The sequence below is a fragment of the Urocitellus parryii genome, chromosome 5 (assembly GCF_045843805.1).
Source record: "Urocitellus parryii isolate mUroPar1 chromosome 5, mUroPar1.hap1, whole genome shotgun sequence".
NCBI lineage: Eukaryota > Metazoa > Chordata > Mammalia > Rodentia > Sciuridae > Urocitellus > Urocitellus parryii.
In genome coordinates, this window is record NC_135535.1 from 186,518,541 (window position 1) to 186,532,640 (window position 14,100).

Consider the following 14,100-nt stretch of genomic DNA (forward strand, 5'->3'; position numbering starts at 1 on the left):
TTCTGGGCAGTCTCAGTGACGCATTTCCTGTGCTGTGATTGTTCTGAAGACAGAGTGGCTCTAACCACTGTGAGAAGCCCAAATAAAAATTCATCCCAAAAGTTTTTCTGTGCTTTTTTCTTGCACCACTTTGTATCTTTTTCCTCTTCCTCAGTCAGGGAGTCCCACCTTAAGATCTCAAACGCAAGCACTTTTTCCTTCACACAGGGACTGAGCAGTGTCACGTAGCAGTTGAGAACAGGATCCTGGGCCAAACTGAAACCACAGGGCCAAGGGCAGGCTGGAAGCTGCTGCTGAGTCCACATTTTATCCTCAGCGGTTTTCCCCAAACTCTGTTTCTCCTTTTGATGTCTGGAATACTTTGTGAAGCCCCACAGATAGGTTAAAATTAGACCCCCAAAAGCAGGAACAAGTTTTGTTAGTTACCCGTAGCTAAAGATGACATTTAAAAGGCAGCAAGCATTCCAAGGGCTCTTTTACTGATGGACAGAAAGAAATGTGGGTGGGTGCTCAGTCTTGGAATTTTAATGTACAAAATATTAGAGCTGAGCACAGTGGTACATACCTATAATCCCAGTGACTTGGGAGGCTGAGACAGGAGGATTGTAACTTTGAGGCCAACCTCAGCAACTTGGTAAGATGCTAAGCAACTTAGTGAGACCCTGCCTGAAAATCGAAAGAGCTGCAGATGTAGATCAGTGGTAAAGTGGCCCTGGATTCAATCCCTAGTACCAAAAAAGTGTGTGTTTGTGTGTATGTGTATGTATTAGCCACTTTGTGCCCAGCATTGTGCTGAAAGCTAGGGAAATAAAAATATATAAGACATGGCTCCTGCCCCTTAGAACTTCAGTTACAGTTAGGAAGACAAATAGACCCATGTGAGATAGAAGCCACAGAAAGTAGGCTGAGGTAGAGAGAGTGGTGCATGTTCCAAGATGCCAGCAGCAGTCAGAGATGGTCTGAGGTCTTGAATGCCAAGCAGGGAGCCTCTGAACTGAGCTTTAGGCAGCTGGGGAGCCCCAGTGTGCCAGCATTTGTCATTGTGTGCCAGTGTTTCCCTAAGGCAGACTTCCTTTGTTCATTTTACCCTTTGCTTATTAAGATCCCTCTTAGCTGGGTGCAACTGTGCATGCCCCTAATCCCGGTGGCTCAGGAGGCCAAGGCAGGAAGATCACAAGGTTGAAGCTAGCCGCAGCAACTTAACTGGCTCAAAATTTTTAAAAACTGTAAAGAATCAGGGAAGTGGCTCAGTGATAGAGTGCCCCTGGGTTCTGCCCCCAGTACATATATATCATTTCTGCCTTTTAAAAGGTAACACCTGCATGGTCCCAAACCAAATGGCACTTTTATGAGCTGGTCAAAAGAGGCTGTGATGTGCCCCGAGGTCACTGGGTTCCTTGTTTCTCTAATGAGATCTGACAGCTGGTTGTCTTGGTCCCAAATGACCATGTTCAGCACAAGACAGTAGTTATGACAAACAAGAATTTCAAGAAACTCCCCATTCTCCAGCTTCCTGTTTTCAGCTAGTGAACAAAAACCAGGGCTTGACTCAGGAGGAGGGGGAAGTGGGCGTGGCTGACCGTTGGCTGGCTCCTTGCTGAACCTGTTGTGAAGGGTTGTGGGTCTTGGGAGGTATTCAGTTTCAGGTTCCAGCCTGGGGGCAAGTGACTGGCCTCACGGAAGAGGTAAAGCTTTTATGGAGCACGTACCAGGTGCCAGGAATTGGGAATGCTGACACCTTAGGCCTGCCTCTTCAGAAGAGCCAGTAGTGACCCAGACAGGAAGAAAGGCACATCAGCAGTGTTAGAGCCACAGGCAGTGGCCCAAAGCATGTGTGCACAAAATGCTGTGGGTGAGAACTTAACCCACATGGGGTTTCAAGGCAGGCTTCCTGGAGGAGGTGACTGCTCCCCAGGAGAAAGGTGCAAAGGGAACTCACATGTTTGTCCTGAAGATTACTGAGTGCCAGTATGGGCCAGATGCTGAAAAGCACAAAACAGCTTGGGAAGACTAAATCAGGAGACAACACATGTTGAGTGGGAAACGACAAACAATTTAGTCTTTCTAGATGACTGCATTCTAGAAAGTGCAAGAAATGACACTGGAACGAGGTAAGCAGGTAATAAAAAGACTTTTGTCTTTTTTGTGTTCCTTATTGACAGTTTACTCAATACCAGGTCTTGTCTAAGCATCTCAGCCTCAAAACAGATCTCTGAGGCAGAGCCTTATAATTATTGCTACAATGGTAAAGAGATTGAGGCACTCAGAGGAGTGAATTAACTTTCAGGATCACAGAGCTAATAAGCAGCAGAGCCAGGATTTGAAGCCACATCTTTTGGCCCCAAAGGCCATTAACTAATAGGTCAGACAGTGAAGAGCTGAGAACTTGGGACTCCTTTTCAAAGGTGGGAGGAAACCAAAGAAAGCTGTCAAATCTTAAAGGAGTTAAAGCTGTTTGGATCTTTGTATCTTGAAAGTATTCTGCACTTCCTCAAAGGAAATAAAAATACAGCTTCCAGTATTTATGAGGGGGAGCAGATTTTATTTGATCTGAAATTTCTCACTGTTTAAAGCCTGTTCCTCACCATAGTTTAATATTCCTTCCATTTCATGTTTTCTCACAAAGACTCAAGAAACCCAATCCCACTGGAAAATGTTACAAAACACCCTCTGTGCTAGCCATGAAAAGAGTCTGTCCCTGGGCTCTCCACCCACCTCCCAGCTGTCAGCATGCCCTGACTCTGGGTGGAGACAGGCCAGGGCTGCCGTGGCTTCCTGGATGTCTTGCCCAAGATGGACCTATATGCACATACCTGCTCCCTCTCCTGCCCTAGCTGATAGCTTTTGGGAGTTCTATGTAAAATCTTCAGAGAAATTATTTTGTGGATTTGGATGATTAATTTAAATGATGAGGCCAGTGTTTATGGAGGCAAAAAAGTGTTCGTAGGTTCATATTTGATCCTCAGAGCAACAGTGAGGTTGGTGTACATACGCCTCAGCCCCCATATTACAGATGGGCAAATGGAGATTTAAGAAGGCCAAATCAGTTGCCCATGGGCACTTAGTAAGTGACCACCCCCTGGAGAATTTGTCTCTATAGCCCGGACTCACAAGGGACTTTTCTACTCACACAGCCCTTTCTGTTTCATCCTCACCAGAGCTTCAGACAATGGGCAGCTCAGGTGGTAAGTGACCCTGTGTCACAAAGAAGAACCTGAGGTTCCCAAAGTTGGCAACAGGCCTAAGATCCAGGGCTAAGATGGGTGGCTGGGAGCCTAGTACCTGGGAATTCTGGGTCCCCCTTATCCCCCAATTCTGGTGCCTTGGACTGGACCCTGGTCCTCCAGAGGTGGGCATGTGTCTGTGTCTAACTGTAGAGGGGCTTCCCCTGCTTCAGGTTTTGTGGCCACCAGAAGCCACTGGGACATTGACTCCTCCTGACCCACCCACACTCACACGGGGTTACTGGGCAAGAAAGAGACTCCGGGAAGTCCCCTGATTTTCTGAAGGACAGAACCCTAGGAAGGTTGGCTCTTCTAGCTCACTAGGGCTGATCAGTAAATATTTTAAAATTTTATGAGCTTCTTATTAAATGGCCAATAAAAATAAACTACATAAACCCACAATATATATTGTGGGTTTGAATATATTAAAAACAAAGGTGATAAATACACAAAGTGGATCACTTTCCAATTATTTACCACATGTTATTATCCATACCCTTGAAGGTATTTATAAATCGGCATGGTAGGAATATCACATGATGGCATTTAGTGTATGAGGTCATGTACCAATACCATTTGGATCAACCACAGAACACATGTGATAGTGGTCCCATGAGATTTTAAAGGGGCTGCTCATTGCTGCCTCCTAGTGGTATTGTAGCCATAATAACATCTGGTGCAGTGCGTTTCTCATGTTTGTGGTGATGCTGGTGAAAACAACCCCTTTTAGGTATATTTAGATACAAAGATATCATTGTGTGTGTTGTCTACAGTATTCAGTACAGTAACGCTGTACAGGTTTAAGCCTCGCTGGCTGTAGGCTGCATCCCCTAGGTTTGTGTAAATACATTCTATGATATTTGTGTTAGGAAACTGTGTAGGGACACATTTCTCAGGATGAGTCCCATGTATGACTACAGCAGTAAATAACATATATAAAAAAAAAAATGAAAGGCTACCTAGCATCTCTTCCCAACTCTATTTTCAGTGACATTACATTGGTAGCTCTTGGCAAACACTACAAATCAGGGGTGCTCTCCCTGCTGAGTTGGTTTTGAAATATTTATTTAAAAACCCACTACTGGGGCTGGGGTTGTAGCTCAGTGGTAGAGCTCTTGCCTCACACATGTGAGGCACTGGATTCGGTCCTCAGCACCACATGGAAAATGAAATAAAGGTATCGTGTTCATCTACAACTAAACATATTTTTTTAAAAAACTCACTGCTAGTTGAGAACAATCTGAAGCTGAAAAGGTGACTGTGGGGTCTTGGCAAGGACTTTCCAGCTTCCTTCTGCATAAGGGGGTAGAGCTGATTGATTTCTCACTGAGCCAAGTCACCTGGTCGAATCCTTTCATGTGTCCAACCTACTTGTCAGGTGCTGAGGTGCTGGATAAAGAACGTGAGAAAGCTCAGTCTCGAACTCCAGAGAGAGAGGGGCGCTGCGTCCCTGGGGGATACCACACCCATTTCAAGCCCAGGCAGATGCTCAGATGCATCTGGGGTTCAGCACTAAGTGATAGAAGTTGGGACTAAAAGGGGACACTCGTGGTGGGTTGGGAGTCATGAGACAGCTTGGAGGAAGGCATTCACTCTGAGCCTCTAGGGGGTTCAAGGATACAGTGATGTAGATAAATGAGGAAAAGGCCTTTCGTCCAGGGGAGGGGCAGTTTGGGCAACAAAATTCATCAGATCATTTTCTTTCTTTTTTTTTTAAAAGAGAGTGAGAGAGGGGAGAGAGAGAGAATTTTTAATATTTATTTTTTAGTTCTCGGCGGACACAACATCTTTGTTGGTATGTCGTGCTGAGGATTGAACCCTTGCCGCACGCATGCCAGGCGAGCGCACTACCACTTGAGCCACATCCCCAGCCCCATCAGATCATTTTCTAAGAGGACACTACTTTTCAGAAAGTCGCTCTCCCCAGCTAGAGAACTTTTCCATGACCCCTAAGGACAGGGGAACGCATAGCTGACTTCTCATCGTGCATCTTTGAAATCATGGGTTCTGGTGACAGGCTGCTGCTAAGTAGGCTTGTACATATGCACATCCCTCCACAATGGCCCTCTGTTTCCTCATCTTAAAAATGAAGGGGTAGTTTCTCATTTCCATGTTATTCAATGTTGATTCAATAGTTGGAGACTATTCCAGTCAAACTTACCCACTGCTTCTACAGAGAACACAAGCCTTCTGCAACATATTTCTCTCTTCATCACCTAGTCTACAAAATGCCTTTCAAATTCTGATCTGAAATACTGAACTCCAGCTAATCCTGCTCCCCCTTGCTTTGAGCTGAGGGTGCTTGGCTCTAGCCCAACAGCCAGCTGGGGCAGAGGAACTTAGGAGAGGGAAGTGGGAGACCTCCAGCTTAATCTTTCCCTTTAGCTTACAGTGGTGTCAGCATCTCCCAGGCTTCTTGTGATAGGGTGGGGGTCAGTCACAGCTGCCCACACTCTCCTCTGGGGTCTCTCTCTCCCTGTCTCATTCTCTTCTTCTTTTTTTTTTTTTTTTTTTAAAGAGAGTGAGAGAGGAGAGAGAGAGAGAGAGAGAGAGAATTTTTAATATTTATTCTTTTTAGTTCTCGGCGGACACAACATCTTTTGTTGGTATGTGGTGCTGAGGATCGAACCCGGGCCGCATGCATGCCAGGCGAGCGCGCTACTGCTTGAGCCACATCCCCAGCCCCTCATTCTCTTCTTACATGAGGTGCGCAGTATTGATGATCAAACCCAGGGCCTTGTGCATGCTAGACAAGTATTGTCCTACTGAGCTGTATCCCCAGCCCTTTTTTGTTTTTGTCTCTGTAAGTAGCCAAGGCTGGCCTTAAACTTGCAATCCTTCTGCCTCAGCCCCCTGAGTGGCTGGGATTACAGGTGTGCACCACCATAGCAGGTTTTCTTTAGGCTCTTTGGTAAGGTTCTGGGGTCACTGGCTGGTGAAGGCCAAGACTGAGTTGGGGGGAATAGGATGGAACGATCCACAAGCAATGGATTACTAAAGGTCTTTTGAAGGAAAACAGTGCTGCTGTAATTGAAATCCTGTGCTTCTCCTTTGTCAGGGCTCTCTTGACTTCTTCTCTCTAAAACTCAGCCAGGCAGATTCTCAGCCTTGTGCCCCACTAGCCCTTCCAGAGCTTTCTGTCTAGTCAGAGGGGGCAGACTGGGTCATTGATGACTCCATTCTGGTCTGGCTGGCGCCAGGGAGCTGAGTATGGGACTTCTCTCTAGACTAAAGGGCAAGGGTCATTTTCTCCTAGGGCATCTTAGGACATCCTTCATTTGCAGACTGGCCAGTGGCCAAGGTTTAAAGATGCTGCTTTTGGAGTCTGGGCTCCATCTTCTAGCGAGGAAGCATTGTAGACTTCCTGGGGTTGTTTTTGGTTTTGGGTTTTATTTTGTTTTTGTAGTACTGGGGATTGAACCTAGGGTACTCTCTCACTGATCTACACTCCCAGACCTTTAAAACAATTTAAAAAAAAAAAATTTTTATTTGAGACAGGGTCATGCTAAATTGCCCAGGCTGGCCTGGAACTTGTGATCCTCCTGTCTCAGTCTCCCAAGTTGCAGGGATTATAGATGTGCACCACTACACCTGGCCTTCCTGGGTTTTTGAGTGTGGAGAAGAAGTTAAATTCAGGCACTGCTACAGAGGCAGCTGTAGAAAACCTTTCCTGGTAGTGTTTACCCCAGGGAAGGAGGAGGGAAAGGGACATGCTGGTCTTTGGGGACTAAGACGGTATGGCTAATCGTGGGCCCAGTCTGTGGGTTACAAAGCCAAATTTAGGAGGCACATTGGATCGAAGTAAATGATCTGTTGTTCTGCCTTCAAAATATATCCTCAACCCTCCCACTCCTCACCATTCCCCCGCTGGGCCAAAGTTCCAAGCTGTCATGTTGCTTTCCCAAATCAGCACAGCAGCTCCTTCCTCATGTTCTCCAGCTCCCATCTCATCCCTTGAGACCATTCTCCACTCAGCAACTAGGGTGAGCATTTTAAAAATGCAAATCAAGCCGGGCATGAGGCATTCCTATAATTCTAGTGGCTGGGGAGCCTGAGGAAGGACGATTTCAAGGTCAAAGCCAGCCTCAGCAACTTAGTGAGGCCTAAGCAACTCCATGAGATGCTGTCTCTAAATTAAATGTATTTTTTTTAAAATGGGAGCTGAGAGCTGGGGTCGAGGCTCAGTGCTAGAGCATTTGCTTAACACATGTGGGTCACTGAGTTCGATCCTCAGCACCACATAAAAATAAACAAATAAAGGTATTGTGTTCATCTACAACTACAAAAAAAATTAAAAGAAAAAAATGGGAGTTGAGGATGTGGCTCAGTGGTTAAGAGCCCCTGGGTTCAATTCCCAGTACAAAAAAAAAAAAAAAAAAAGCAAATCAGACTGTTCCATTTAAATGTTTAAAATCTACCAGTGACTTCCTATCATATTGGAATAAAAACCTAAATTTTTACAGGCTCGGTAATGCACACCTATAATCCCAGTTACTCAGGAGGCTGAGGCAGGAGGATCACAAGTTTGAGTTCAGTCCGGACAATTTAGCAAGGCTCTGTTTCAAAATAAAATGATTTGGGTTTGTAGCTCAGTAGTAAAGAGGTTACCCCAGTAGCAGAAAACAGCCTCCCTCCTTACAAAGGCCCCATGGGAGCTGGCCCTGCCTCCCCCTGATCTTACTGGGGACCACTCTCCCACTCACTTGCTTCACAGTAGCCCTCCTGCCCTTTCCTACCTTGAGACCTTGTCACCTGCTTTTCCCTCAGCATGGATCCCTTTGCCTGACATTTCTTACCTCCCCAGTCCCCTCTTTTAAAGTGGCCATTCCCTCCTTTTGCCTTTTTCATATTGTCTTATAAATGACTTCAAAGCTTTTATGAGTTTCTAATCTTCTTATGTATCTGCTAACCTTCACTAGCATGTGAGGTTCATGAGACCAGGCAGCCTGAGTGTCCCAGGACAGTGAACGGCACATAGTAGATGCTGGATAAAAATATTTGTTGACAGAACGAGCAAATGTACAAATGAGTGAGCTGTTTCCTTCTGAAGAAAAACTCCAGTTTATGTATAACACCTGCCATTGCTGCAGGGCAGAAAGGAAAGTAGAGTGGGCTGAGAGCAGGGAGAAATGGTGGGAGTAGCACCTCTAATTCTCTTGTGGGGTCACACAGGGTGGGGTCAGGGGAGTAAGGTTCGCCCTCTAGGTGCTAACCTCACCCTGGGCCTCCTTCCAAGCCTGGCGCACCTTGATCTTCACTTTAAAAGGATCTATCAGGAAGATCACCTTGGGGTCGCCCACCAGGGAAGGTAGCTGCCCATTATCTGGCACCTCCAAGTCGAACCTCTGCAGCATCCAGGCTATGAGGAGGAAGAGCTCCTGGCGGGCCAGGATCTCTCCTACACAGGAGCGGGGACCAGCTCCAAAGGGCAGGTAGCTGAGAGACGGTGAGATGAGCTGGCTCCCAGTTGGATCCAAGAAGCGCTCTGTGGGCAAGGGGGAGGCATTAGCCAGGGATGAGGCCGTGGAGAATCATGCTTCCACCCTGGCTGAGGCAGAGATGTGGCCCTGTCTGAGGACCTCCAGACTGAAGAGAGACAAAGCTCTGCTCTCAGGTAGGCCTTAACGTGACACAGAGGAAATGAAATGATCAAGAACAATGGGGAGGGGAGGGGACAGTGTTAACAGATGAAAATGCCACCATCTAAGCTTAATAGGAGTCGGATGCTTAGAGGACTTTGCAGAGCCGTGCAGTTGGTTGGAAGGAGAGCAAGGGAAACCCAGCCATAGTCTGGCAGTCTACAACAATGTGGGCGTGGCAACAGGTCCATGGAGATGGGGCCAAGAGTTTTCTAGAAGCAAGCTTGGCAGATGGGAAGAGAGGCTTGGGGGAGGGGGGACCTGCAGAGCAGAGTCCAGGCTGGCTGTGTGATCTAGGGAGCATGACAGGATGGGACAGGGACTTACCTGGCATGAACTGGTCTGGCTGGTTCCACTCCTCCTCATTGTGATGAAGTGCCCACAAGTTGACGATCACCTGTGTGCCCTTGTCGATGGTATACTCACCAATGCTGTTCCAGAGAGGGAGAGGAAAAGGGGTCTGTGACATTGCCCTTCCCTCCCCACTCAGCCCCAAGTCTCCACATTCGACCACCTTGGGGGAAAAGAATCCTTTACTCCCTCATTTCCCAATCATCTGTCTTTTCCTTAGTTTGTAACAGATCAAATCTGAATCGAGCTCTATCCTCTAGACAAGCACTATGTACTGACACTGTACACAGGGACATCCATGGCTGTCAGGGGATGTGGTATGCATATATCTAAGGCAACTGTTGGGCTGGGCAGGAGCGTAGAACTCCAACAGCTTCATCCCAGCCCACATGCCTCCAAGGGCAACAAGCAGCTAGCTTCCTGGGAAATTAGGTGGGTCTGTGAATTGGTCAGTGGGTGTCAGTGGGTGGTAGATACACTGATCAGAAGGGCCAGGGGTAGGATCATTGTTAGGAGTCAGCGTTCAACACACAGGCTGAGGACAGGGCTGGGGTATGGATGAGGAACCAGGTGGGCTGGCAAGCAGAGTTGGCCTAGATGTCTTTGGGAGGAAAGGCATACCTGGAATCAGTATTAGCCTTGTGGGGTATGAGCATTGGGGCCACAGGTCTGATGCGAAGCACCTCTCGGATGGTGGCCTCTAGCATGAGGAGGTGGTTCCTGTCACTGAAAGTTGGCGTACGGCTGAAACCTACATTCTGGTCAATCTCCTCATGGATCTTCTTCTTCACCTAAGAGCCAGAGGGAGATGCACATACCAGTGTGCTTCAAGCCCAAGAGAAGCATGGGCTTGGCAGAATCCAATGGTCACATCCTGTACAGACCCTTTCCAGCACAGCCCAGGCCCTGCTTCCAGAAGATGGAACAGCTTTAATCTGGGGCCAGGGCCAGCACCTACTTGGGTGAGGGACAGGGCAGCCCCAGAGTATTGCCTCTCCTTTTCTCTGGGATGCAGAGGTCATGCTGGCTGGTTCCCAGGCAAATGGAAAGACAGTAGTGGGGACAAACTCACCTGAGGATTGTGCAGCAGGAAGGCTACAGTCCAATGCACCATAGAGACTGTGGTCTCCACACCAGCTCCAAAGATGTCCGCTATGGTGGCAACAATGTGATTATCTGAAAGCATATTTGAATCCAGGTCTGGGCCACTATTGTTATTCTCTGCATTCATCTTGGCTTGCATGAAAATGTCCAGCATGTTGGTGATACAGTCACTGTTGAATTTCTCCTGGGTTGGGGAAAGTTGAGACTGATAAGGAAAGAGCTCCACCTGCAGCACTCCTGCCATACTTCTGTTACACTAGTCAGGGCCTCTTACACTTGGAAGTGGAGTAAGGCTAGCAGGACCTATGTTTACGTAGGTAGGAGATAGCACTGTGCCTTCTTTAAATTTGAGGGGTAGACAGATGCCATCTAAGCTCCTCCTTTATTTCTTACTTTACCACTTCCATTCATTAATTGGGTCAATTTGTATTGTGCATCTACTATGTGCCAGCCTCTGCTAAGCTCTGCAGATATTACAATGTCCAAAATGTACCCCAGTCCTGTTCCCAGGGCATTTTCAAATATACGCATATTTTTCTCTTTCTTTCTTCTTTTTTCTTTCTGGTATTGGGAATTGAACCCAAGAGTGCTTTACTACTGAGCCATATCCCCAGCCCCTTTTATCTTTTATTTTGAAATGGATCTCACTAAGTTGCTTAGGGTCTTGTTAAGTTGCTGAGGCTGGGCTTCAACTTGCGATCCTCAGTCTCCTGAGTCTCTGGGATTACAGATTTGCACCACTATGCCTGGCCACTTCACTCATACTTTCATCTTCTCAATCACCTACCTTGTGCTTTTTCAATATCTGATTCAGTATTGCATCTCGCACACCAACACACCTCTTTAACATTTCCAGGGTCTTATTGGGGAAAATCTGGGAAGTAGAAAGAAATGTCAAATCCACTCCTCTTCCACTTTGCTATTCCAGCTATGAGAATCCATCCTACAGATCCTAGCTTTCTGTCTCAGGAGAATTTCTACTCTAACCTTACCTTCAGCCTTAATGAAGGACAAGATGGGGACACAGAATGGGCTCCTCAGGGACAACTCCAAGAAGAGAGGAGGGTACAGATTCCTCTTCCCAGTTAACCAAACATCAAACCCTGATTACTATGTGCGGAGCTCTTTGGACTAAGATAAATTTGAGTCTGAAGACAAGGGCAAGTTCCTTAACCTGGTTAAGCCTGTTTTCTCTTCTGTACAATGAAGATAATAAAACATACCTCCAAGGGGAATTCAATGATTAATGTTTATAGAGTGCTTAATACTGGCACACGACAATTGGAAAATAAATGAGAGCCACTATCATGAGTTTTATTAAGATCCATGATTCAAAAGGCAGATCCATTTGTATAGAGAAGTGGCCAAGGTTGTATGAGGCAGAGGTCACTGGCTGAGGAGGTCAGGAAAAAGATAGGTCTGGAGACAAAGAAGAATCAGGGACACTGTCTGTGTTTGCTGGGATCTGAAGGTGTCATTTGGCTTCATTCTCACCTTCAACCAGGGGTATATGTCCACCAGAGTTTCATTTCCCAGACTCTCCAAGATACTGCTACTGATGTTCCTTATGGTTCTCAACTCTGGATCCTCAGTTTTGTAGGAGATGTTGAAGCAGATGATGCAGATTACGTTAAGTATAGCCATGAAGACAGGAAAGGACAAATCTATGACTTGTCCATGGTGGGTGGCCAGATGATCACACAATACACTGGCTTCCCGACATACTGAGGGGAGAGAGGAGTGTGAGGGTGGGGACTGCATTTGCACCCTGGCCACCCTCTAGCAGTTCCTTTTTAGCCAGGGTGGGGCAGAGATAGCAATTAGCCACTAGATGGTAGCAATCGCCAAGAAAAGACTGAAATAAACCATCCCTAACCCTTTCCTCCTCCCCAGCCCTCTTTTCACTCCCAGCTCCTGTGTGATCAGCTCCAGCCCCCCCCCCCCATCCCAGCACTCACTGATGTTCTCCAGCTTCTGGTCGCCCTCCCTGAACAGGGCAAAAGTGCCTAGCACCAGCTTCCGGTGCAGCTGCCATTGAGTGTTGGAGTCAGCAAAGGCAATGCCCTTCCACTGGTCTGACAGGAGGCCTAGAGTTACCTTTGGAGAGCAGACAAGGCTGTAGGACTCACACACCATCCACCCACCCCTTGCCCCAGCCCTACTCCCTCAGCCCCTCTCCATTTCTGGGGGAGAAAGCAGGTACCTGGTGGTGCTGACTCCCATGTGGGGATATCCCTGTTCTATTCCACCATGACTGTTAGGTCTTGATAGGACAGACTAAGGTCCTCTATTTATGGGAGTAATTAGCACCAGGGTACTGAGATGGGACACTGGGAGTACTTCTGGGATAGCTATCCAACAGCAAGCTCAATGGGTCAATGCAGTCCTGAAATGCTACTGTAGGTCAGTTGTCCACCCCCATGAACTGGAGCCATGGGGATAGTTCCAGAGAAATAGCAATCTCACTGGTCCAGGAGTCAGGGTGCTTCTCCCCGGTAACTTCCCAAGTGGGAAGGAATCACTGCCCCCGTTTTCCACAAAGAATAGCATCAACACTGGCTATTTATTGAGCACTTCGTGCTGGGGCCAGACGAGGTGCCTTATATAACCTTAAATTAGGACCAGAGAGATTATCATCTAGTTCAGGGGTGAAATGAGCGGGGTGACAGATCCACAACCCCTCAGGACCACACACCCGCCCCACTCCACTCCTGGGCAGCCCACTCTAGAGGACCTCCTTTAATTCTTCCTTCCTAATTTAGAGGCTAGGTGAGTTTGAGAAGTTCCTCCCCTCTTATCCACCCCCGACTAGTCTGATTTTGAAAGAATATTAAGAACTGCACAACCCCAGGGGGTGGGAAGGGAAGAAGAATGGACACTGCTTACCACAGGGGGCCGCCCGGAGAATTCCTTGCCCTTCTTGACAAGCACCTCCTTGGCTAGCTGGTGGTTGCCAATAATCACTGTAGTCTTGGTGCCCACACGAAGGGAATAGATGGGTCCATATTTTTTCTGCAGCTTGAAAAAGTTGACGTGCTTGTGGCCATGTCTGGGGAGGAATGGCAGGCTGCCCACCAGGGGCAGGTATGGGAGGCTCTTGGGATACTTGGCCCCAGGAACCCTTACCTTGGGCCAAAAGACATAGACTAGGGTGAGCAGCAGAAGAGCCACAAGCTCCCACATGGTGGCGAGGTGCTGGCGGCAGGAAGGATAGCTGGGGCAGGAGAAGCTGTAGCAACTTTAGGGTGCCAGGAGGCCTTTTTAAGGGCTTCTCTGATCTTTACCTTGAAATTCTGTTATCTCTTGGCTTGTGAAAGTCAATCCTGGAGCTGAGCCAGGCCTGACCTCTCTCCAAGAACCAGGATATGAGGGGTAGGGGAGGCCTCTTCAAGGGCTGGCTCAACTGGAGGGCAAACCAGTGGAGGAGGAGCTGGATAAGGCAGGACAGCTGGTCTCCTCCCTGGAACTCTTCAGCCACGGATAACCCCAGAGTGCACCAGAGGCAAATGGTATCTGAATTAGCAATCAAGGCTTAGGACTTTCCATGTTGTAAAATCAAAATCAGAATCATCAGAGAGATAACAATGTCAGCAGAATTACAACTCACTGGGCCTGTCAGAGACACTTCATCCAGTCTATCATTTAATACTAGAGAAAAGTGAGGTCAGATTGAAGACACGTAAAGTGGTGGCAAAGTCCCACATGTCCTAATTCCTTGGTAACTGCTCTTTCCAGAGGTGTTGATGCACAGGCATTGAGAGCACCACTCCAAGAGCCAGACA

The 14,100-nt window shown here is 47.5% G+C and overlaps 1 protein-coding gene across 1 annotated transcript; it reads right to left on the reverse strand.

Moving 5' to 3' along the window:
* Positions 1-8,425: 8,425 nt before the first annotated feature.
* Cyp17a1 (cytochrome P450 family 17 subfamily A member 1) lies at positions 8,426-13,501 on the reverse strand. Its single transcript, XM_026401157.2, has 8 exons — positions 13,205-13,501; positions 12,277-12,415; positions 11,813-12,042; positions 11,106-11,192; positions 10,287-10,502; positions 9,836-10,005; positions 9,191-9,294; positions 8,426-8,709 (listed from the first exon to the last, which is right to left on the reverse strand). The coding sequence occupies exons 1-8, from the start codon at positions 13,499-13,501 to the stop codon at positions 8,426-8,428; spliced, it is 1,527 nt and encodes a 508-aa protein (XP_026256942.2).
* Between the last annotated feature and the right edge of the window lie 599 nt (positions 13,502-14,100).